The following is a 21,890-nucleotide window of genomic DNA, read 5'->3' on the forward strand; positions in this document are numbered from 1 at the left end:
GCTCACTGCAAGCTCCGCCTCCCGGGTTCCCGCCATTCTCCTGCCTCAGCCTCCCGAGTAGCTGGGACTACAGGCGCCGCCACCACGCCCGGCTAATTTTTTTGTATTTTTAGTGGAGACGGGGTTTCATTGTGTTAGCCAGGATGGTCTCGATCTCCTGACCTCGTGATCTGCCCGTCTCGGCCTCCCAAAGTGCTGGGATTACAGGCTTGAGCCACCGCGCCCGGCCGGGTCAAGCACATTTTCTATGCCTCAGGAAAGGCGCGGAGCTGGCGCGGAGCCACACCTGTGATCCCAGCACTTCGGGAGGCTGAGGCGGGAGGATTGATTGAACTCAGGAGTTCAAGGCCAGCCTGGGCCGCATAGGGAGGCCTTCTCTATGATAAAATAAAAATATTTAAAAAGGCAAAGGAAAGACCAGCATGGGTTCCTTCTCGGTGACAGTGCCAGGGCCCACGCTGGCTCTGCTGAGGGAGGCCAGGCACGGTGGTGGCCCAGCCTACACCTCCCCGTGGCTCTTGGGTGGCTCGGGTCAGTGGAGCCATATCTGAGGTGTGGGAGGTGAGGAGGGTGAGGGGGGAGAGGACGAAGCCCGGGGCTGGGGACAGCAGGGGAGTCTGACAGGCCCCCGTGTGACTCGTGTCCCCCGGCGTATTCCCGCTGACTTCTCCAGGCCCTGCCCTGCGTCTCTAATGAGCCACACTTCTCGGCTGACTGACCGACTCCTAAAGACTAATGCCCTGTGTCTGGTCACCTCCGAATGAGACTGTTCTCATCCCCTTAGGGCCAATAACGTTTTATTTTTTGAATCCACTTACATGAAATCAACGTTTCTGCTTCGGCCTTCCCTCCCCCGGCCAGGTCCTGGGCCTGCTGCGGCCGCTCTTGGGGCTGGCCTGGCCCGAGCAGCCTTGTTGATTCCGGCAGTGTCCCCGCCTGCTGCCTGGTGCCCTACACAGGTGACTAGGGAGTCTAATTGAGTCCGCCGTAAAAAGATAATGAATTGGCATCCCCTCCAGAGCGGTCGAGCTGCCCGATCCCGTCCCGCGCTGGCTCTCAGCCTCTCGGTTCCTGAGGCCCCCTTGAGGTCGTACGGTGACCTTTATCTTGCTTATAAAGCCGTAATTGATGTAATTAAAACTGGCATAAAGGCTTTGGAAGTCACTCCTGAGAGCTGGGCATGGGCACGCCTGCTGGGAGCCCCGCCTCAGTGGGTCGGCCTGGCCGGGAGGTGATGAGCATGGCCTTGGGTCAGGGAGTGCCCCAGACACTGCCAAGGACCCTCAGTCTCCGCCATGAGTGGTTCCTCTGGGGCCCGTGGAGCCCAGAGTTTGATGAGCTGATGCGTCTGTCACAGAATTTGTCTCCCTGAGCCTTGGAGTGAGGCCCACTCAGGCTGGCGGGCGCCACTCAGATGGGGAAGAGAGGGTCTCCACTGACAGTGGGCACTGTGCTGTCTGAAGGCGGCTCTGCACCTCAGCTTTTCGAGTTTAATGCCTTTGGGGGGCACTCGCCATCAGACTTTTATTCTTTTCTTTATTTCTTTTTTTCTTTTTTTTTTTTTTTAAGAGGGAGTCTCACCCTGTGGCCAGGCTGGAGTGCAGTGGTGCGATCTCAGCTCACTGCAACCTCTGCCTCCCGGGTTCAAGCGATTCTCGTGCCTCAGCCTCCTGAGTAGCTGGAACTACATGCACGCACCACCACACCCAGCTAATTTTTGTATTTTTAGTAGAGATGGGGTTTCACTGTGTTGGCCAGGATGGTCTCAATCTCCTGACCTCCTGATCTGCCCACTTTGACCTCCAAAATGCTGGGATTACAGGCGTGAGCCACTGCGCCCGGCCCCTTTTAGCCTTTTCTTTTCGGTGGTTTGGCCTAATGGGAGCAAATTTGCAGACGGGGGCACAAGCAGGACGATGCCCAGGAAGGGGGTGATGTTGGGGGGCAGCTACACTGTGACTAGCAAGTTGGCTCAGCCGGGCACCTGGCCATCACACAGTCAGCAGCATGCCCAGGACCAGTTGGGGAGTGCTGGGGACAAGACAGGGAAGTGGGCTCTGCTGGGACAGATCCACAAAGGGGAAGCTGGGCAGCAGGCAACAGGCGGGACACAGCAGGGCTAGGAGAGGCTCTGTCGGGAGGGGCCACCAGACCAAGGCAGTGTGGGGACCAGGACGGAAGGGTGAGGCCAGCCTGCACCAGACAAGCAGCAATGCCAGGGCCAGAGGGGCTGGGTGGAGATGGGCAAGGAAGAGAGAGAGGACTGGAGGACAGCCCGCGTCATGGCCTCGTGGCTGGTATCATGGTCTACACTATGGGGCCCATGTTTTGGCTTCTGTGGCAGCCCTCACCATGGCCTATGTGGTGGCCTGTGTGGTGGCCACAGGTCGTGGTCTTTGTATGGTAGCTTGTGTGGCCCCACGTCATGGCCTGTGTGGCAGCCTGTGTGGCCACCCTTGCCATGGCCTATGTGGCAACCCGCATCATGCGGTGGCTCGTATGGCAGCCTGTGTGGCAGCCTGTATGGCGTCCTGTGTGGCAGCCCAACATCATGGCCTGTGTGGTGGCCTGCGTGGCGGCCCTCATCGTGGCCTGTGTGGTGGCCTGCGTGGCGGCCCTCATCGTGGCCTGTGTGGTGGCCTGCGTGGCGGCCCTCATCGTGGCCTGTGTGGTGGCCTGCGTGGCGGCCCTCATCGTGGCCTGTGTGGTGGCCTGCGTGGCGGCCCTCATCGTGGCCTGTGTGGTGGCCTGCGTGGCGGCCCTCATCGTGGCCTGTGTGGTGGCCTGCGTGGCGGCCCTCATCGTGGCCTGTGTGGTGGCCTGCGTGGCGGCCCTCATTGTGGCCTGTGTGGTGGCTCACATCATGGCCTGTGCTCACATTACAGGAAAAGCCTCTGGCCATGTGGAGCTGGTGAGTGACAAGGTCTACCTGCTGCCTTGAGTCCTTCATGTGCTGGAGACAAACAGTGGGTGACAGAACCAGGGGTGCTGGAGGCCTAGGGAACCACTGCAGTCCTTCGAGCCACAGATGATGGCCCAAACCCCAGGACTGCAGCCATGGAGGTGCCCCCAAGGAGGATCTGAGAAGTTTGGGGAGACTTGTGTGGGCGGAGGGGTGTCATGGAGTGAGGGGAGGAGTCAGTGACCAGCGGGAGGGCAGGCCCCTCACCAAGGGGAGGCTGAGCTAGAGGAGGGACTCAGCTCTGCTCTGGTGTCTGCAGGGTGTGGGATGCGCAGTACACAGCATGAGGGGACTGCTGGCTGCCAGGGCTGGGTGTGTGGCCCCTGAGGAGGCAGGTGAGGGGTCATCTGGCTGAACGTGGTGCTTGTGTCCATGGCAAGCAAGGTGACCGCCCAAAGGGGTCTGAACAGAAGAGAGGCCAGCCTGCCCCAGGGACAGCAGCCTCCGAGGTCCCCTGGGGCCCAGGGGCAGGAGGAAACAGGGCCTGTGGGTACAGTGGCCATCTGTAGCCGATGACACTGGGGGACAAGTAGGGGCTCAGGCCAGGGCCACCCTGATGTCAGCAGCAGAGCCCAGGCACAGCCTTGGAAAATCTGCCTCTTCAGCAAACGCAGAGAAGTCGTGCGGCGGGGGTGCCCGCTTCTGCACAGAGGGTGCCCTGAACAGGAGCAGCCAAGTGGATTCCAAACCTTGCTCCACAGAGAGCAGCCCCACAGGACACTTTGGCTGGGCCTTCCTGTGCCCTCGTTTTCTTTAGGGGATGTGCAAGCTTGTGTAGCATTTCTGGCCCAGCATCAGGCAGGGGCCAGGCCGGGCTGAGCTCCGGGCCCTTGGCAGGGGAGGGACTGACCTGGCTTCCGTGTGAGGGTCCCGTGTAAACAATGGACTGAAGGGTGAGGGGGACCCAGGAGTTGGGCTTCAGCTGAGGGCAGTGCCAGTGACTTGGTGGGAGACACTGGGGCCTGGCGGGGGTGTGGCAGGGCAGTGGGCAGCCTTGGGGGTCCAGGCACAGATACGTTTTGAAGGCAGCCTTGATGTCAGCCTTGTTGCTGCAGCTGCAGTAATTGTGGGTGCATAGGATATGGGGCAGGGGCAACTGGAGGCTGACCCCAAACTTTCAGCTTGAGCACCTGGGGGGTGTGGTGCCAACCTCGGGGAAGGCAGTCACAGCCAGGCCCCGGGGGCCGCTGCGGTCAGCCTGCAGCCCCGACTCGGGGAGTGCATGGCAGAGGTGGACCTCTGTCTCTCATGGCCAGGCAGCCCCCCAGCGTGGCAGCAGAAGGCCCTCCGTGGGCCTGTGCCATGTGGCGGTCAGAGCCTGAGGGAGGGGGAGGTGACATCCAGAAGAAAGAGACACAGTGTGGGCTCCTGGATCCAGATGTGCTGGGATCTAGAAGGCTCCTCCGAGCTCAAGGCTGTGGACAACACCCCCCTTCCGCTTTTCACTATTTCTCGTTTCTCTTGCTTGCAACAAAAGCGTCTTGGCCAACCCAGAGGGCCTCCTCTTCACTCTCGGACAGGGACCACACATAGGGGTCTGCCTGCACCTCCAGGGAACCCCCCGTGTCAAACCCACATGGGCTCAAGGAACCCGGCTTTACAGGCCCTGGTGTCCTCTGTCTTCTTCCTGCTGAACTGAAAGCCGTTAGTTTCTGTTTGTGCTGTGCAGGGAGGCCTCCCTTTACCCGGCTGAGCCTTGGCTGCTTATCAGCCAGGGGCAGTCACGACAGAGCCTTTACTCTGAGGAGAGCGGGGATGTTGTGAGAACCTGCCTGAAGGCGCCTGGCACTAGCCCTTGTGATCACCAGGCAAAGGAGGCTCTTCCAACAGCTTGGCCGGAACCCCCAGCCTCAGCGATGCAGACACCCTCCAGGCTCCAGGTGGATGGATGTTTATTTACACACCAGGAATGCCTGCTGGGCTTCTACAAATACATTTTCCAATCTCCCACCTTGCCCCCGGAAATGGCACGTGGCAGGTGAGGTCTAAAGCCCCCGCCATCGTGTGAACCACGCATCCTCGGGGCTCAGGATCCGGGCCCGCTCTGGAGCAGTCACCTTGCCGAGGGGGAGGGCGTCCGCATGATCAGGATACAGAGCTGGCGTCTTTATTGCCCAGGGGGTGTCGATAAAAGACGCAGTCCAAGTTAGCTCCAGTGCAGTCCACGTGGAAACCATCGGTGCGTTAAGAAATGGAAATTATGCCATCAGCAGTGCAGCTCCCAGCCATCGCCCCGGACGTAAATAGTGCCGGGCCAGCAAAAGCTGCTGGGAGAAGGATGTTGGTTAAAGAGTGTCCTTGCAGAGGGTAGACTTTCTCTCTATAATGCACCATAATGATTAAATTAAGACACCTCCGAGAGAGATAATTCTCCCACCTGTAATTTGGAGACACTTCTGAGGCTGGCTCTCCTCAGCGTCTCTGTCGATCCCTACAGAAGTTGGGCTCCGGGAAAGGGGTGTTAATGCCTCCATCCCCAAGGTCCTATCCAGCGCCCTCCACTCACTCAGAGCCCCACGGAGGCGGCTGCCCCAGGGCCCCACATGAGGGTTCTGCCTCCTGGGATCCGGCCACAAATGAAACTGAGCCCAAACAGACCTGGCCTCCTGTGCACCCCTCAGCAGTCCCTGACTCCTCCTTCCCTCCTGGGCACTGTCCTGGCTCCACCCTTCTATCCACCCTGGAGCTGGCTCTCTTCTGTTTTTTGATGGTGTCACTGCCTGGTGGGGACACTTGTTTGTGGCCCTAAAGCCACCACACCAGCCCCTGCCTCCCTCTCAGAACTCCCCCATCCAGCCAACTCTGGAGCCGACCTTCAGCCCTCACCACATCCCATGGCCTCCTGCTAGCACCTCCTACCAGTGGTGTGTGCAAGGGGAGGGCCCTCGGGCCAGGGACGTCAGGAGAGCCCCAGCTGCCGGTGGGAGAGTGGGTTCTGATGTGTATGTGTGTGTGGAGGGGCTGCACTGAAGTTATCTCCTTCAGGCTCAGCCACTGAGCGTCCTTGTAAAAGACACAGCAGGGTAGGCCCTGGGGGCTGTAGCTCCATCTGTTCGTGGGCGGAGCCAAAGGGAAGCCCCCATACCTCACACCCTGGGATCCTGGGAGAGGGGCTGAAGAAAGCTAGGATGGGCAAGGGTCTGCAGGGGTCCCACTGAGGGATGCACAGGCCGAGCCCGCCCACAGCCTCCTCCGATGCCCGAGGACTTAGGGTCTGCTGCCACTTGGAGGGACTGGCAGCCGCCCCTGGTTTCTCCCCTCCACGCTGGTGGAGAACGGGGCCCGATGCCAGGCCCATCTCGACGCATCGCTGGAGCAGAACCGTCTTCCTCCTCATGCTACACTCAGAGGAGGGCACGTGGCTATGCCGCTGAGCACCGGCCTCTCTGGCCAGGGTCCGAGGCCCGGCCCTACCCTGGAAGCGATGCCTCGGCTGGCAGGGGGCTGCAGATTGGAGAGCCTTCCTGCCACAGAACACTGGGCTCCCAGGTGCTGGGGTGGACTCAGAAGGGAATGGGGGTGTCACGGGGCCGTGGATACGAAGGACCCCCACCTCCACTGTCGGTGGCCAGAGGGAGCACCCAGGAGGGACAGTCCCTGCCCCCTGACCTGCCCCCACCAAGACGGCATCGCTGCTGACGTCTGTGCCCGCTGCCCTGGCCAGAGCCACACTTCAGCACAGCCATGCGGGGCTCCCTCTGTCTCCGCCGCGAGGCCCTCACAGGGCCTTTCTTCATTCTGTCTCCTTAGCCGGGGGACACACGCCCCATTGTCCCGGGGCCTGTCGGCGAGTGGATCAGGGCTGTGCCGAGTTCACCGATGTCCTACTGGGGCCGCCCCCGCCCGGGTACCACCCCTTCCTGTTCCTGGACAGCCTCCACAAGGTGGGTGCCCACGGGGGGCAGAGAGGCCACCCCACATCACTCAGACGGTCCCTGCCCACCCACCACCTCAACACCCAGGCCACGTGTGCCCGGGGGGTTTCGAGCAGAGCTCCTGGGCCCCCCTTCTGAGCCTCTCCCTCTCCCCTCCTCCTGCCCAATCCTTCTAGAAGGCAGGCAGCAGATCCAGAGGCGGCTTGTACCCCGGGAGGACACCACCCACTGCACAGGAGCCGCCTGGAGGCAGCAGGTAGGAGTGTCCCACCCCACTGGCAGGCATTTGGAGGGTCAGCTCTGGCCTCCTCATCAGCTGGGCCAGGAGGACGGGGAAGGCCCAGGGGAGCCAAGGACCTGGTCTGAGAAGGCAGTGAGCCTCCACAGGCCTCGCTTCAGGGAGCCCCCAACCAGGGTCTCGAAGGGCTGACAGCTGCCCTGTGACTTGCCTGGGCTGGTACGAAGTGGGCGGAGCTGGAGCCGGTCCATCTGCTTTGATCACTACAACCCCCAGACCGTCGGGTAGACCAGACTGTGGGCACGTGGAGGCAGAGAGGCAGGAGGAGCCCGGGGACTCCCAGAGGAAGGCAGCTGGTGGCCAGGGTTCAGGGCAGTGGTCTAAGGGGACTCTGTGAGCTGGAGGACAGGAGCGGGACCAGGTGCACATCGTGGCACGTGCAAGTGGGGACACCGTGGGGGTTTGTGGTCGTCACATCTCACCATCCTGGGCCTGGCAGTGCTACGGGCACAGCACATGCAGGGCCATAACCGGCTGGTTCTACTGGGAGGAAACTGGGGCTCGGGGCCCAGCGACAGCTTCCACCTCAGGTCAGGACTCTGTCTACAAACTGGAGGCAGCTGCGCACTGGGCTGGGCTAGGCTGGGCTGGGCTAGGGAGGCCCCCGCTGATGTGCCCTGGGGACCCATCCCTCCTGGCCTGAGCCCGAGGACACAGTGGCTTGTCCCACCAACCCTCACCTGGCCCCGCAGGCTGTGGAGGAGCTGCTGGGTTGCTCACAGAGTGACCAGCACCCGTCCCGCTCCCACCCGCCTGCCAGGCACTCGCTCTTTTTTTTTTTTTCTTTTGAGATGGAGTCTTGCTCTGTTACCTGCCCAGGCTGGAGTACAGTGGCGTGATCTCGGCTCACTGCAAGCTCTGCCTCCCGGTTCACGCCATTCTCCTGCCTCAGCCTCTCAAGTAGCGGGAACTACAGGCTCCTGCAACCACACTCGGATAATTTTTTTTTTTTTTTTTGTAATTTTAGTAGAGACAGGGTTTCACCGTGTTAGCCAGGATGGTCTCAATCTCCTGACCTCGTGATCTGCCCGCCTTGGCCTCCCAAAGTGCTGGGATTACAGGCGTGAGCCACTGCGCCCGGCCCAGGCACCTGCTCTTGTTTTCTTGGGTGGAAGCTGTGACGTTTGGGATTCCTGATTGGGGCAAAACATTCTGGTGACGTGGTGCACAGACCCTGCAGGAAAAATCACCTGCTCTTGAGAGACATGGGTCCTCCTGGGACAGGGTTGGCACCGGGGGCCTTGGGCAAGGCAGGTGGGTGGAGAACCAGACCCCTGCAGTGGCCACAGAAGGGCTTCAGGGGCAGAGGAGGGCTCCAGGTATCCCCAGCGCCCGCCTGGGACCAACACGGGGTATCGGGCCCTTGAGACCTCCCGTGCCTCTGCCCATCCAGCAAACAGAAGTGGATGTGAGTGTGAGTGTGAGTGTGAGTGTGAGTGTGAATGTGCCGGGGCCGCCTCCTGCTTCCACGGGGAGGGGGGGCGGGTATGGAAGTAGCCAAGGCAGCGAGCACAGGCCCAGTGGTGGAGCTCCAGGGAAGGGGTCTGGCGAGGTGGGAGGAGGGTCTGCTGCAGCCCCCTGCAGTGAGGCCCCTCGTGGGGGACGCTCGGGGGCTGCCAAGGCGCTGGCACTGGCAGGCCTTTGATGCCACTCACCCATGGGGGCGGTGCCGCCCTCTGTCTAGCTCTGAGTCATGGTTTGTGAATTAAATATGAAACTCGCTTTGTACGATAACTTGAGAAGCAGAGACTAAAAAATAGCCAAGCTCCTGCAGGCGCGGGGGCCCCGTTTGCCCAGCGACTCGGCCGTGGGAGCATCTGCGAGAGCCAAAAGCTGAGACGCTCTGAGAGTCACTCCCACAGACACACACCGACCCACACGCCCAGGGCAGCATCTCTACTTCGTTCCATGACCATGGCAGCCTCAGCGCCGAGTGTGATGTTGAAACGTCTTATTTCAGCAAACAGGCTTTCGCTCTTTTCCACCTGAGAGAACGGAGGGGTCGGCGTCTCCTCCCAGCCTGGGCTGCGCCCACGAAGCGCTCGCACTGCCCTCAGGTGCCGTATCTTTGGACTAGGATTGTTACAATCCCAGGACGACGTGGCCGCTGAGTTGGAGTGTTCAGTGTTAAAATGATGTCGTCTCTTCGGGACACACATTTGTGACCAGCAGCCGATTCCCCTGCCTCCTGCCGGCTCCACGGCCACACCGCTAGGGCCCTCCCATTGTGTTGGGGCAGGCGTCCCAAAACGAGGCCTGCTCCCTGCAGGGAGCCCCGGCTCTCCGTGCAGCTGGGCTTACGTCTTCTGGGTACGGAAACCCTGGGGAGTCTTACCGATCGCGAACTCGCCGTGAGCTCTGCCGGCTCCTGGAGTGAGTACCCAGCATGCAGGTGAAGGGCCGCACATTTGCCGGCCTCTCCGCCATGGATCCTGGGGCGGCAGTGGCTTAGAGACAAACCTGGGCTGTGCCTCTCGTCCTCGCCGAAGCCTGGCTTCCCTGCCCCCGCCAGCGGGTCATTGCAGCCACGTGATCCCTTACTACCCTCGAACCTGCTGCCCCCCCACCCAGAGGCCTTCAACTGTGGCTGACCAGGGCGTCGACCTCACGACCTCTTCCAGGGCCTGCCCGGCTCTGTCCCTGCGGAAGCCCCCCACAACCCATCTGGGTGTTTGTGCGACGGCCCCCTCTTAGGAAAGAGTGGGGGACCCTGCCTGAGGCCCCCCCGCTGTTGCCCCCGTGCCTTCTGCCTGCTGTGCGGTGAGGAAGAAGCACCTGTCCCTCTGGTGTGGGTCCCAGCTTCCTGAACCAGCGTCCAGACCTGTCTCTGGGCCCAAAGAGCCCACTTGTCAGAATTCTGAGAAAGCCATTCTTTCCAGCAGCCAACCTGGCTCTGGCAAATCCAAAGCCCTCGAACACTCAGTCGGCTGCGTCCGGTTTGCATTTAAGGAACCCTCACTGTGTCGTGGCCGAGTGGTTCCAGGCAGGGTCCCCAGCCCGTGCCAGGCACAGGGGAGGGCTCACTGTCAGCAGGCAGGGCCGGGCAGGGCGGGGCGGGGCTGGAGGAGTGGAAGCTCCTGGCACCTTTGGGTCTGCCGCTTCTGACTGACACGCTTGTGAATGGGGTGGAGAAGGGCAGGGGCTGCGGCCGGCTCTCAGCGCATCCTTGGGCTCCAGCCTCAGCAGCAGAACCTTGAGCAGGGATCCTGCCGCTAGCACCCTGGAGTCCCAGGAGACCCCTCAGGTCTGAGACCTCCCTCGGGTCCCCCCCCAGTGTGGCCCTGTGACTGACAACTTTGTTCTGCACCAGCCGTGGCCCCTACCCTGGCACGGTCCTGTATTGTTCCAGCGTCTCCAGGGCCGAGGCCACTCCCTGCACTCACCAGCTGTCCCCAGTTGCCATCGCCGGGGACCCCCTTTCCGTAATGGGGAGGCTGCTTCGGGAGCTGGGCCCGGGGCTGACCTGGCTGCTGGGTCCCAGCTGGCATCCCCACTGCTGGGCACAGAGGATGTGGGGCCAGCCCAGGTCCTGCTTGGCGCGCCCACCGGCCAGCATAATTACGCACCAGGAGCATCTCCAGGCCGGAGACCGACGCTCACTGCACTTCCTGCCTGGAACGTTCTGGCCACCCCCAGTCACCCCCCCACCCCACTCAACATGTGGCCACCTTTTTATCCTTCCTAAGGACCCCAACAATGCCAGATTCCTGGGTTCCGTTTCTTTATAGTCCCGCTCTCCAGTTCCAGAGCAAGTCCCTTGGGGGACCCGTGGGGGTTGGCCAGAGGTCAGTTGGGTGAAGACTTGGAGGCACCCTCATAGGCAGCCTGGTGGGCTGCACCCCATGGAGGTCACGGAACCCAGCCCAGCCCCCGATAGAGCTTGGCCCCTCGAGGCACACAAGGCGCAACCTGGGGGCCCCTCTGAGACCCCGGGGTCCTGGCTTCGGCTCCTCCCCTCGTCTCCCCACAAAGCCCCAAAGCCTCACTCCCTCATGGAGGTTTTCACCCCCTCCCAGAATCCCAGCAGGAGCTAACAAAGGGGCCTCCCGGCTGTTCCAAATCTGGAGCCACAGACGGGATTCTGCAGTGTGGACAACAGGAGACTGAGACGGGAGTGTGACCCCTTCCATGTCCGGACACCAGGTCGCGCCCTCCTGGCCCCCAACCTGGGCCTGTGCCGGAGGCCTGCTGTGCCCCCGACAGCGCCACCTATTCCCCCATCATAGAAGCCCAGGTCCTAGCGGCCTGCATGGGGCCGGTGAATGGGAGAAGCAGTGAGTCTGGGCCAGGGGTCCCCCATCCCACTGGAAGGATCTGAGTGTGGACCAAGGGCAGGCAGCATTCCCTCGGGCGCTGGAGTCTGTGAGCCATGGTCAGGGTGGTCGGGCTGTGCTCACCAGGGTGTGCTGAGACGGGGGCTCTGGGGGAGCCATCTGTCCCTCAAAACAGCCACATCTGTGTCCCCTTCATGCAGCTGCACAACAGGAGCTTCCCTCAACATCCACTGGGTGACGCCAGTGCCCTCAGGAGGACAGGCAGCCCCTCTGGGCACCTGGTGAGCACCGGGGCGCCTGGTGCACTCCCCACCGGGTGGCCCCTCAAAGCCCACATCAGAGCCTGTCACCGTCATCCAGGAGGCTCCAAACAATAGAAATGACTGAAAAAAAAAAAGGACAAAGATGAAGAGTGACACACCAGCCTGTAATTTTGGGAGAGGCGTGCGTGGAAGAGGCGCAGCAGCGGATGAGGCGCAGCAGCGGGAGCGGGAGAGGCGCAGCAGTGGATGAGGCGCAGCAGTGGATGAGGCGCAGCAGCGGATGAGGCGCAGCAGCGGGAGCGGGAGAGGCGCAGCAGTGGATGAGGCGCAGCAGCGGATGAGGCGCAGCAGCGGATGAGGCGCAGCAGCGGATGAGGCGCAGCAGCGGGAGAGGCGCAGCAGCGGGAGAGGCGCAGCAGCCGGAGAGGCGCAGCAGCGGGAGCGGGAGAGGCGCAGCAGCGGGAGCGGGAGAGGCGCAGCAGTGGATGAGGCGCAGCAGCGGGTGAGGCGCAGCAGCGGGTGAGGCGCAGCAGCGGGTGAGGCGCAGCAGCGGGTGAGGCGCAGCAGCGGGTGAGGCGCAGCAGCGGGAGCGGGAGAGGCGCAGCAGCGGATGAGGCGCAGCAGCGGATGAGGCGCAGCAGCGGGTTTCAATTTACATAAGAAGCACGGCCCACGCGGGAGAAGCATGTGCGTTTGTTATGACTCTCAGGCAGGATCCTGCAAAGCCTTCTTTGCTCCCTAAAATAGGCAGAGGAAAGAGGGGCCAACGTTCCTTCACAAGCTGTGCCCCAAGGGAAGCCTGGTTTTTGTGGGCACAGAAGCCATGTCTGCCCTCCCAGAGCCCAGCCAGGGCCACCAGGACCCCCGCAGGCATGCTCTGACCCTCTGAAGCCCTCCAGGGCCTGGTCACCCTTTGTGCAGGGTGGCCAGAAAGGAGGGTCCTGCTGCAAGGGCCCTGCAGACATAGCCAGAGGCCGAGGCCCGGCACCTGCCTGCCAGGGCACCCTCAACTGCCCCAGCACGTCCAAGGATGTCAGGGAGCCCTGGGGAGGAGCCCTACCCACCCCTGCGGCCACGTGGGGCAGAGTCCAGGCCTGGAGGGCCACGGCTGCCCTGACTCATGCTGTTCTGGCAGGCTGACAGGGAGAGGTGCTGACCGGGAGAGGTCCCGAGGTGCTGACCGGGAGAGGGGTCCCGACTGGCTCTGGAGAGGCTGCACGAGGGGCTCCTGCGCCATCCGCTGAACCTGTCTCCTAACTTGCTGCCTCACCACGTGCCCCATGTCCACCTGGGGCCGAACCCCAGCTTGTGGGAGGGGAGACAGCGTGGATGGGATGGCCCTCCCTGTAGTGGGCGGTAGACGCAGACCAGACATGAGGGCCCCGCACGTGCCCACCGCCTGCTGCCCTGGGAGGGGACGCGTTTCTGAGAGGGCCTCTGGCTGCATTCCTGCAGAGACATTCCAGGCGTGTTACGGAATTCCACAAAAGGACAAAGCCCTGTCAGTTCCTAAAAGATGTGAAATTATGTCAGCTGCAGAAGAGGGACTCGGTTTGATCAACGTGGCCGTGATTTTGCCCAGCCACACAGGAGAATTCCACAGGAATGGTGGGGGTGGTGCTGGCCCCAGAAATCCTAATTCCATGCTTCATGATAGGAAAATGCGGCCACCCGAGCCCCATCGGCCCGGGACGGGGTCCATCCGCCCGACCACAGACACGGGCGTGCGCGGAGACCTTGTGTGTCATTGCTCACTGGTGGCTGTCGGCATCCAAGCCCCTCCTCCCTCCTCGGCTCCAAGAAAAATGGGCTTAATTAAGACTTCTGTGATTAGTCATTTAATCAGTCATTAGGCCAACACAGATGGAGTCAATTAATTTTTTTTTACTTGAAAAGATTGTGGAAGCTCCACAGCCCACAGAGCCCCTTCCTGGCACCATCGCCAGTGACCGTGGAGCGTCCCACACAGGCCTTCATCCCCTTTGAAAGGCCATCGGTGGGGACAGGCACCCGGGCTCCTCACCTGTCCCAGGCCCAGAGGATGCAGGACACCGACCCGTTCCTCCCTCATCTGCCACGAAGAGGTGACAGGAGCCAGGAGAATGGCCTTGGAGCCAGCAGCCACCACTGGTGCCCAGAGACACGTGAGGCAACAGCCTGGCCATGCACCGGGCCTGGCGGGGTTGGCTGGGTCTGAATAGGGACAGGACGTGGGGTGGCAACGTGTCCTTTCTCTGAGCGTGAGTCCGGGCCAGCACCCTGTGGCCAGTTAGGTGCAGGCCTGGCCAGCAAAGCAGCCTGTGATTCGCAGCCCAGGTGGGGAGGCCCGTGCCACCAGCTTGCCTGGCCGAGGGGTGTGGATGGAGGAAGCACAGAGAAGCCCAGCAACCACCCCCACCCCGGCCCCAAGATGGACAAATAGAAAATTCCCACAGGCACAAGCCAGGGGTCCCACCTCACCCGCAGCTCCCCCCAGTCCTCTCCTGGGCACGCTGGTCTCCGCCATAAACACACGGACACAGCCCAGCAGCCCAGCCTGCCCCTTGGCCTGAGTCTGGCCTGCTCACTGCTGGTGCCATCTCTGAGCATTCTTGCCAGTGCCTCCTCCACACTGCACCTGCACGGGGCCCAGCCCAGTGGGGCCTTGGAGAACACGATCTGGAATAGACTCTCAACAGACCCAAAGGGGCCCGCATGATGCGGTGGCAACTCTGGTCTCCTCAGCTCACCTGCTCACCCGCTCACCCTCCCCTAGGGCTCTGCCTCCTCTCTGGGCCTTGCCACCTGCTGACCCCGCGGCCAGGAGGTCCCACTCAGCCCAGCCCCTCCATCCCCAGGGAAGGCGCCCAGGGGATGCCCTGGCCAGTGGGTCTCAGCCTGCACCTGGCTGTGGTCCTCATGGGATCTGGCCCCGGGGTGGGGGATTGGTGTCCAGCAGGCTGGGGGCTGGGCCCACAGGGATGAGAGCTCCCAGGACAATGGGGTGGGCTGCAGGGAGGGCACCGGGCAGCCGGGGGCACCAGGGTCCTCAGTAGGCAGCACCAGGCACCCTGGCCCCACTGCTGGAAGCACCTCCAAGTGGGAGTTCAGCCACGAGAGAAAGGGATTGACTGGGTTCTTCTTTAGAAACTTTTTTTTTTTCTGAGACAGAGTCTCACTCTGTCACCCAGGCTGGAGTGCAGTGGCCCGATCTCGGCTCACTGCAAGCTCCATCTCCTGGGTTCACGCCATTCTCCTGCCTCAGCCTCCCAAGCAGCTGGGACTACAGGTGCCCGCCACTGCGTCCGGCTAATTTTTTTGTATTTCACCATGTTAGCCAGGATGGTCTCGATCTCCTGACCTCGTGATCCGCCCGCCACGGCCTCCCAAAGTTCTGGGATTACAGGCAAGAGCCACCGCACCCGGCCTAGAAACTTTTAAAGGTTGAAAAACGAGCCCTGTCTTGTCCAAGCAGGGATACTAAACCAAAGCAGGTGTGAGGGCCAGGCGGGAACGGCTGGGCCCGCGGATGTGCCCAGCGCTCAGGGGGATGTGCAATGATAGCCCCACAGCAGACGGCGGGGCTGGGGCAGGGCAGCTGTTAACTCTTCGCACGCCCGCACTGGCAAGTGCCCCCAGGTGAACAGGCTCCCCCAGACAGAGAACACCCCTCAGGCTTTCCAAGGCCTGAAGCTGACCGCCCACTGGGGACAGGGCACCTGGGGGTCTGTGGCGGTTGCCTCCCCAAGGCCTGGGGCCAAGAATCCAAACTCTGATCTTCGACCTGGGAAAGCAGTCATCTCCCCGGGTGCAGAGGCCTGCGGTGCAGAGGGGCCTCCCCGGGAGGGCTCCCCTGGCAACGTGGCCCCCAGTTCCTCGGCCCAGGCCAGGGGCACGAGGCCTCCGTGGTGCCGGCATGTTCTCCAGGGGCTCCACGGGGCAGGACACACAGACCGTGCTCTGGGAGAGGAGCCGGGGCTGGCGTCTGCACCCGTCTGTGTCTGTGCCTGGGGCTGTTACAGAAAGCCCTGGCCCGTGGCTCTCATTTCTTGGGGATACTAAGGAGGTGACAGCGGCTTCCAAGCTGGCCCCAGATCTGCGGCCAAGGGTCCTGATTTTCGGACTTTCACAGGGGCTCCCGGGGCTGTAGAAAACCCTAGGGTGTGGCTCCTGCGCAGCAGGTGGGGAAGCCTGGGCCCTTCTCTGAGAGTCACCCCCCACCTCCACGTGACAGATTCCTCCTGATTGTGTCTTGCTTGGCTCTTGCCTCACCAGCTCCCGGCACATCCTGGTGGCTCTAGAGGCCACGTGGAACCCCAGAGCTGGGCAAAGGCTCCTGCCCCTTGTCACCAGGATCTGCCTGGACTCTCTGACTCCCAGGCATGACCCCTGACGGCTCCAGTGGGCGCCCTTCTCCAGGAGCCGGGACACCAGGCCAGGCTGCAGGAAGGGGTCCCCTGGGCCTCACACCCTGGCCATGAACTGCCGTCCCTGGCCTGGCAACAGACTGGCCTCAGGCCCAGCTCTAACTTCATGCCCAGGTCAGGGCACGCCAAAGCCATGCATGAGGAACATGTCCACGTCATAGACTGGAAGACTGAGAACAGCAAAGGCCGAGCCCAGGCCCGAAGGAGCGGGTCTGGGTAGACAGGGTCAAGGGCTACAGGCTGCCAGAGGTCCCTTGCTGGGCCTGCACTCGGCCAAGGCCTCTCTGACGCCGCTCCCTGGAGCTCTGCTCGGGGCTCGCTGCTGTCTGCACAGAAGCCTGTGAGGAGCTCCTCTGGGGACCTCTTGGCTTCTCGGAGCATCTGGCCTGGGAAGGTGCGGTGAGGGGGGCTGCCAAGGCCAGGAGCTCACTCGGTGACGCCGAGATGCAATGCAGGGCCTCGGGAAAAGCAGCCCTTACCCGTCAGGGTGGCCAGTTCGGCCGACAGGCCACTCTGGTCACTGCCAGAGGCACAGGCAAGAGGAGGGAGCCGGGCACAGCACCTGTTGGCCTTGCAGAGGTGGTTGCCTGCCCACCATGCCTGTCCCTCCTCACGGCCCTCCACCTGCGCCGCCTCGTCCACCTCATCTCCTGTCTGTGCTTCTAAAAGCCACAGAGGCCACTCGCAACCGGCCACAGCCTCTGGACTTGGGGTCGACAATGGAGCCTCTGCGGCCTGGACGCCGCTCACTGTGTTTCTGTGTTTCTGTGTGAGCGTTGGTGTGTCCAGAGCACGCGTCCGCGGGGGCAACACAGGCCTCAGACGTTCAGCGCTGCAGAACGGCCAGACATAGACCCTGGGTGAGGCCCGGACTGCTGTGTCTTCACCCGGGTCCCCAGACACTGACCCCGCCGGGGAGGCCGAGACTGCCAGGCCGATGCCGGGCCAGACCTCCGCAGGTCAGGAGGGAGCAGGATGTATCTGTGCGGTGGTGGCAGCTGCTGCCTCGGGCAGAACTGGCAGGAAATGGCGCCGGGGTGGTGCGGACTCACTGGGGCCTCCAGTGTCAGGGCCGTCATGGCCAGCGACTGAGGGACAGGAATGAGGGGCTGGCACCCACGTGAAGGTGCAGTCCCAGGCACGCAGTGGGCGCCCAGACGCCCCCCAGGCCACTGCCTGCACCGCCTCCCCACGTGCGGTCTCTGCGGACGCTGGCCTCGGGCCTGCTCGCCGTCCATGGGGCACTGATGCCTTCGAATCTGCACGGCCTCCTCCCTAGGCCGAGACTCCCGAGCTCCTTCCTGGCTCGGCCTGTGTTTTCCTCAAAGCCCTGGGGGTCCTGTAAAAACTCAGGATTCCTGTAATCCTGCTTCTTTCTCTAAGGCTGGCAGCCTGGCAGACTAGTTACTCTCGGTGCTGAATTACGTACCCCGCTTCCCCTCCTTGCCCGTACTCCTGTGTCTTACATGGGTCTGGGGCCCGGCAAGACCCATTCTCCCCACTCGAAATGAAGCCACTTCAGTCTTCTGTCCTTCATTCTGCAGGCTCCGGCGTCGCCGCCTCTCAGGGGCTTCGGGTCTTTCTCACCCTTCATGGTCTTCTCGGCTGCACCGGGGGGCCTCCGCCTTGTCAGAAGCCTGTGGGAATGGGGTTGTCAGTCCCACTCCTGCTCCAAGGCCATAAGCACGTCAATAATTTAGACAAGGAGGATTTGCACAGGGCAGCCCACGGGCCCGAGGGGCAGAGAGCTGGGTGCAGGCTGCCAGAGGACTCTCCTTATCCTGCCCGTGGCCCCGAGGTGGAGTTTGCCGGCCTCTGCTGTCCTGGGGCCCCGAATCCACGCTGGAGCCACTAGCCCTGGTTCGGGTCAGCAATGCCATGTCCTGGGGGTCCAGACAGGGCATTCAGGGGCCTCACTGTGTCATCTCCACAGGCCTGAGGGGAGCGCCACGGAGGAGCAGCCTGCGGCAGCATACCCAGGTAGGTGGACGGGGCCCAAGTCCATCGCCGGTTGTGCCACTGTCTGGAGAGGCGAGATGCCACAGCCCAGAGCTGGGGGTGGGGTTGGGGGAACTCGGCCCGGGGTCCCCAGAGGCAGGTGGCTGTGGGTGGGGGATTTGGGAGCAGCCGAGCCCTCCCAAGGGCCTGAATGGGAAGGGGGCTGGTGGTTTGGGGGCTGGGGATGGTCCAGAAAGATTTGAAGCTGGGCCGACACAGCCCTTGATGTGGGGAATGTCCTAGAAAGGAGGAAGCCATGGGGACAGGGAGCACACAGGCGCAGAAGCCTTGGGGTCCAAGGGTTGCCAAGGGGAGCTGAGGAGCAGCTGTCGAGGCCCACGGTGGCTGAACCATGAGGAGCTGCTCCCCGCAAGGCCGGCTGCCGGGGCCTGGTGGGCTGGGCTGGGCGGAAAGTTCCTCCCGGCGTGGGGACTGCTGTGGGGACAGTGAGGAGGGGTGCAGCGAGGGCCTGGAGGAGGCTCAGGTGCAGACCCTCAGCCGTGGGGCCTCCTCCAGTCGCCCCAGTCCTGGGACTCAGCCCCACAGCCTAGGCCTGGCATCCCCCTCCAAGCCAGAGGGGCCAAACGCCAGGCACCTCAGCTACACAACGGCTTGGAGCCCTAGCAAGGCCTGGGCACCGCGGCTGACTGGGTGCCTGATGGAGAGTGGAGCCTCTCTGTCCGCTGGGCCAACGTGAATGACCCTTCCTCTGGTGTCTCTGGGGTTCTGGCTGGAGAGCCAAAGGCTGGAAGGTCTGGGCCCTCTGGGGTCTGGATGCCACCACAGAGCTGCCTCTGGCACAGCGGGAGCAAGTGGAACCACCCTGGTCGTGGGGACGGCACCAGTGCGGCCAGGGCTATAGCCAGCGAGGCTTGGGTGAGGGGTGGGACCGGAGTCCTGGGCGATGTCCCCTGGGGTCCCACAGCAGCCCTCACACCGTCGACCAGGCCACCCCATCCTGGCCATCCCAGGAGGAGTAGGTGGGTGAGGGTGGGGGCGGGGACATCACCGCATCGACGTCGGCTGGTCCTGGCATGTCTGCACAGCCGCCCGGCCAGGGTTTATGTGCTCAGTGGAGACAGCTCAGGGTGAGGAGCGAAGGGAGATCCGATGATGTGGGGGCCATTTGGGGCTAAGCCATATATGTATGGCCGAGGCCCCGGGTGAGAGCTGGCCCAGGGCTAGATCACGTGGCCGTCGAGGCCCGGCCTGCTGTATAGTGGCCACCAGCCAGAGCCCTTCCCGCCCTTCCCATCTGCCGGGACGCTGGCCTCAGGAGTGGGGTCAGATGGGGCCTGTGGCTGGCTCCTCAGCCACTGCCCACTGAGCTCTCGGCCCCCCGGCCAGCGCCTTGGCCGCCGCTGGTACAGCTGGATTCCTGGGAACACCTAGAAACCCGGCTGCTTGGAAACACTGTGGCGTTGCCATGTGGGGCCCTTCCTCCACCCGCCAGGGAGGCTGGCCCTGGTGCCCAGCGCTGTGGCCCACACCCGCCAGGCTGCAGAACGTGTGTCCCCCTGCGAGGCCCCCCAGAACCGTGTTTTTTTCTAGAGGAACTGACTCAGGGCCAAGTACATTCCTCCCGGCCCCCGAGGCTCGCTCTTGTCCAGCCCTGGGAACGCACAGGCGGCCGAGCCCTTGGCCTGGCTGGAGGAGGCCGCCGCTCCGCGAAGCGAGCGCTGTTTTCCAGGCCGGCGTCTGGAATGTTGCTCTGCCTTGCGGTGTGAGCCGACTCCTGCCCCCATTTCAGCTGCGGCCGCATTCCTGGTGTGAGCCCGGGCCAGCCGAGGCGCCTTTTCCAGTCTCCGGTGCCAGCCCCGGCAGGCTCAGGGGAGGGGAGAGGACGGTTTCTATGGCAACCTCACTTTTTGTTATTTCTTATTTTCTTTTTTATGGTTTCTCCAACTTTGAAGCTCTCCAGACAGTTTACAGACTGTGAAAGGAAAAGTACTTTTCCTTCTCTGCCGAGTCCCCCCAGCAGGGCCGCCCTCCAGCCCCACCCAGAGAGCCCCAGCGCGGGTGTGCGGAAGGGGCTGGGGCGGGGGCTCCAAAAGCAAGTCACACACACCTGCCTTCAGAGCGCTCGTTATTTTTAAAAACAGTTTATAGAGGAAATGAATTATTTTTCTCCTAAAAAGTAGGAAAGTATTTGCAAAGGAATCCTCCCGGGACCCACAGCCAGGTCGGCCGCAGGGGCTGGAGAGCGGCCGCCATGCGAGGGTCGTGTCTGTCCCTGCCAGCCTCTGAGTCGGAGGCCGTAGCTGGGCGGTGGCCTGAGGCCAGAGGTGGTTCCCTTCACCCAAAATTAGTTCATCCACCTACGCTGACTGTGTGTCCAGCACCCCAGGACTGGTCCGGTGGCCGGTGCTGTGGTTACGGTGCCAAGAATCCCAGAACCCGGGCAGAGATGACCAGGGTCGGGGACACGGGCCAGTGGGCACACGAGAGTGGGCAGTGGGCTGAGGCCAGGGAGGGGAGGGGACAGGAGCCTGCTGAGGACCAGCCCAGCCCGCCCCTTGCAGGGGAGTACGTGCTCATGATCCATGACGTGACCACTCCACCATTCCTGGGACGCACGCTGCCCCCCGCCTTCAAACACCTGCGGGTCGTAGCGAAGAGGGCTGACCGGCCACCCCACGTTCTGGAAGAAGGCCCTGAAGCCTCAAGCGGCTGGCAGGCCCATGGCTGCACCCCAGAGCCTCCAGCGCCTCGGTGAGGCCCAGTGTCCACAGGAGACCACCTCGGTGTGAACGGCAAGAAACTCTGCCTCTGCTTGCGGGACCCTGTCCCCGATTCCCCAGAGCCCTGCGGCTGTTTGAATAAAATGCTCAGTGGCAGCTGTGGAGGGCACCGCTCCTTGGGCCCGACGCCCGCAGCGAGGCCCTCCCCATGCACCCGCACACTCACAGGCGAGGCCACAGGACTGGAGCCCGCGTCCTCCCTCACTGCTGTGGCCTCCGCTCTGCGCAGAGCCCTGGGAAGCCTGGGGGCCCAGGCGGGACACATGGGGTGACTCGTCTCAAGGCCAGGCTGTGGCAGTCGCCCAGGCACCCTTCGAGGCCAGCATGTCTGTCCCACCCACACTGTTCCCAGGCCCAGCCACGGTCGGTGCCGGAATTCCCTGCCAGGCTGGGGCTGGGAAGGAGGGTCCCTGTCTCGCTGCCACAGAGCTCTGCAGTGAAGCCCAGCCAGGCAACCCCCGCGCCTCCGCCTGGCACTGCCCACTCCAGGCAATCCTGCCCGCAGGACGGACTCCCATGACGAGAGGCAGGAGGCATGCGATCAGCTCTCCTGGCCGGTATCCTGCCTGCCTGACGTCCCCGCCCCGCGCTGAACAGGGAGGACGGTCAGGAACATTCTACGGCTGCCTCTGGAGGGCCCCTCAGCCACTGAGAGGGGCCAGAAGGTCGCTGGGGAGGGGGCACTGAGGTGGCCCATGGGCAGCCAGCCACTCAGTCAGCACAGAAGGTGGCGACTGCACAGACCCTGCCTCCTGGCCCCGCCACGCCTGCTCTGGCCCCTGGCTTCACCCTGCCCACCTGGAGCCTGCGCAGCCTGGCTGGTCTCACCCTCTGCCCTCTCAGCGCTGGGCAGGGAGCCAGCCTCCTCAGGCCCTTGCTCTCTCGGCAGTCCCTCAGACCCCCCCCTGTTCTTGCAGCCCACCCTCTCAGAAGACCACTGTTTGGAGCCCTGGGGAGGGGGCGTCCAGGACCCAGCCCAGCCCCACACCAGGCCTGTGCCCCCGATGTTTCCCTCATGCTGCTGTCCCTGGCCCTCCCACGACTGGCACTGACCTCCTTGCGCTGCGGCCAGA

General features: G+C 63.0%; 1 protein-coding gene across 8 annotated transcripts in view; it reads left to right on the forward strand.

The window, feature by feature from the left end:
* The window catches only part of MORN1 (MORN repeat containing 1), a 70,923-nt gene extending 50,010 nt beyond the window's left edge, over positions 1-20,913 (forward strand). For 3 of the 8 annotated variants that reach the window (XM_015135557.3, XM_015135650.3, XM_077979790.1), the window contains 4 exons: positions 6,713-6,846; positions 7,014-7,093; positions 18,012-18,058; positions 20,599-20,913. In XM_015135557.3, coding sequence (XP_014991043.2) covers positions 6,713-6,846; positions 7,014-7,093; positions 18,012-18,058; positions 20,599-20,792 — 455 coding nt within the window. In that variant the 3' untranslated portion in view covers positions 20,793-20,913. Of the gene's footprint in view, positions 1-237; positions 411-6,712; positions 6,847-7,013; positions 7,100-18,011; positions 18,059-20,531 lie in introns of those variants that run through there. The other 5 variants (XM_077979818.1, XM_077979842.1, XM_077979826.1 and 2 more) reach the window with 4 other exon arrangements.
* Positions 20,914-21,890: the final 977 nt, after the last annotated feature.

The sequence above is a fragment of the Macaca mulatta genome, chromosome 1 (assembly GCF_049350105.2).
Source record: "Macaca mulatta isolate MMU2019108-1 chromosome 1, T2T-MMU8v2.0, whole genome shotgun sequence".
Classification (NCBI taxonomy): domain Eukaryota; kingdom Metazoa; phylum Chordata; class Mammalia; order Primates; family Cercopithecidae; genus Macaca; species Macaca mulatta.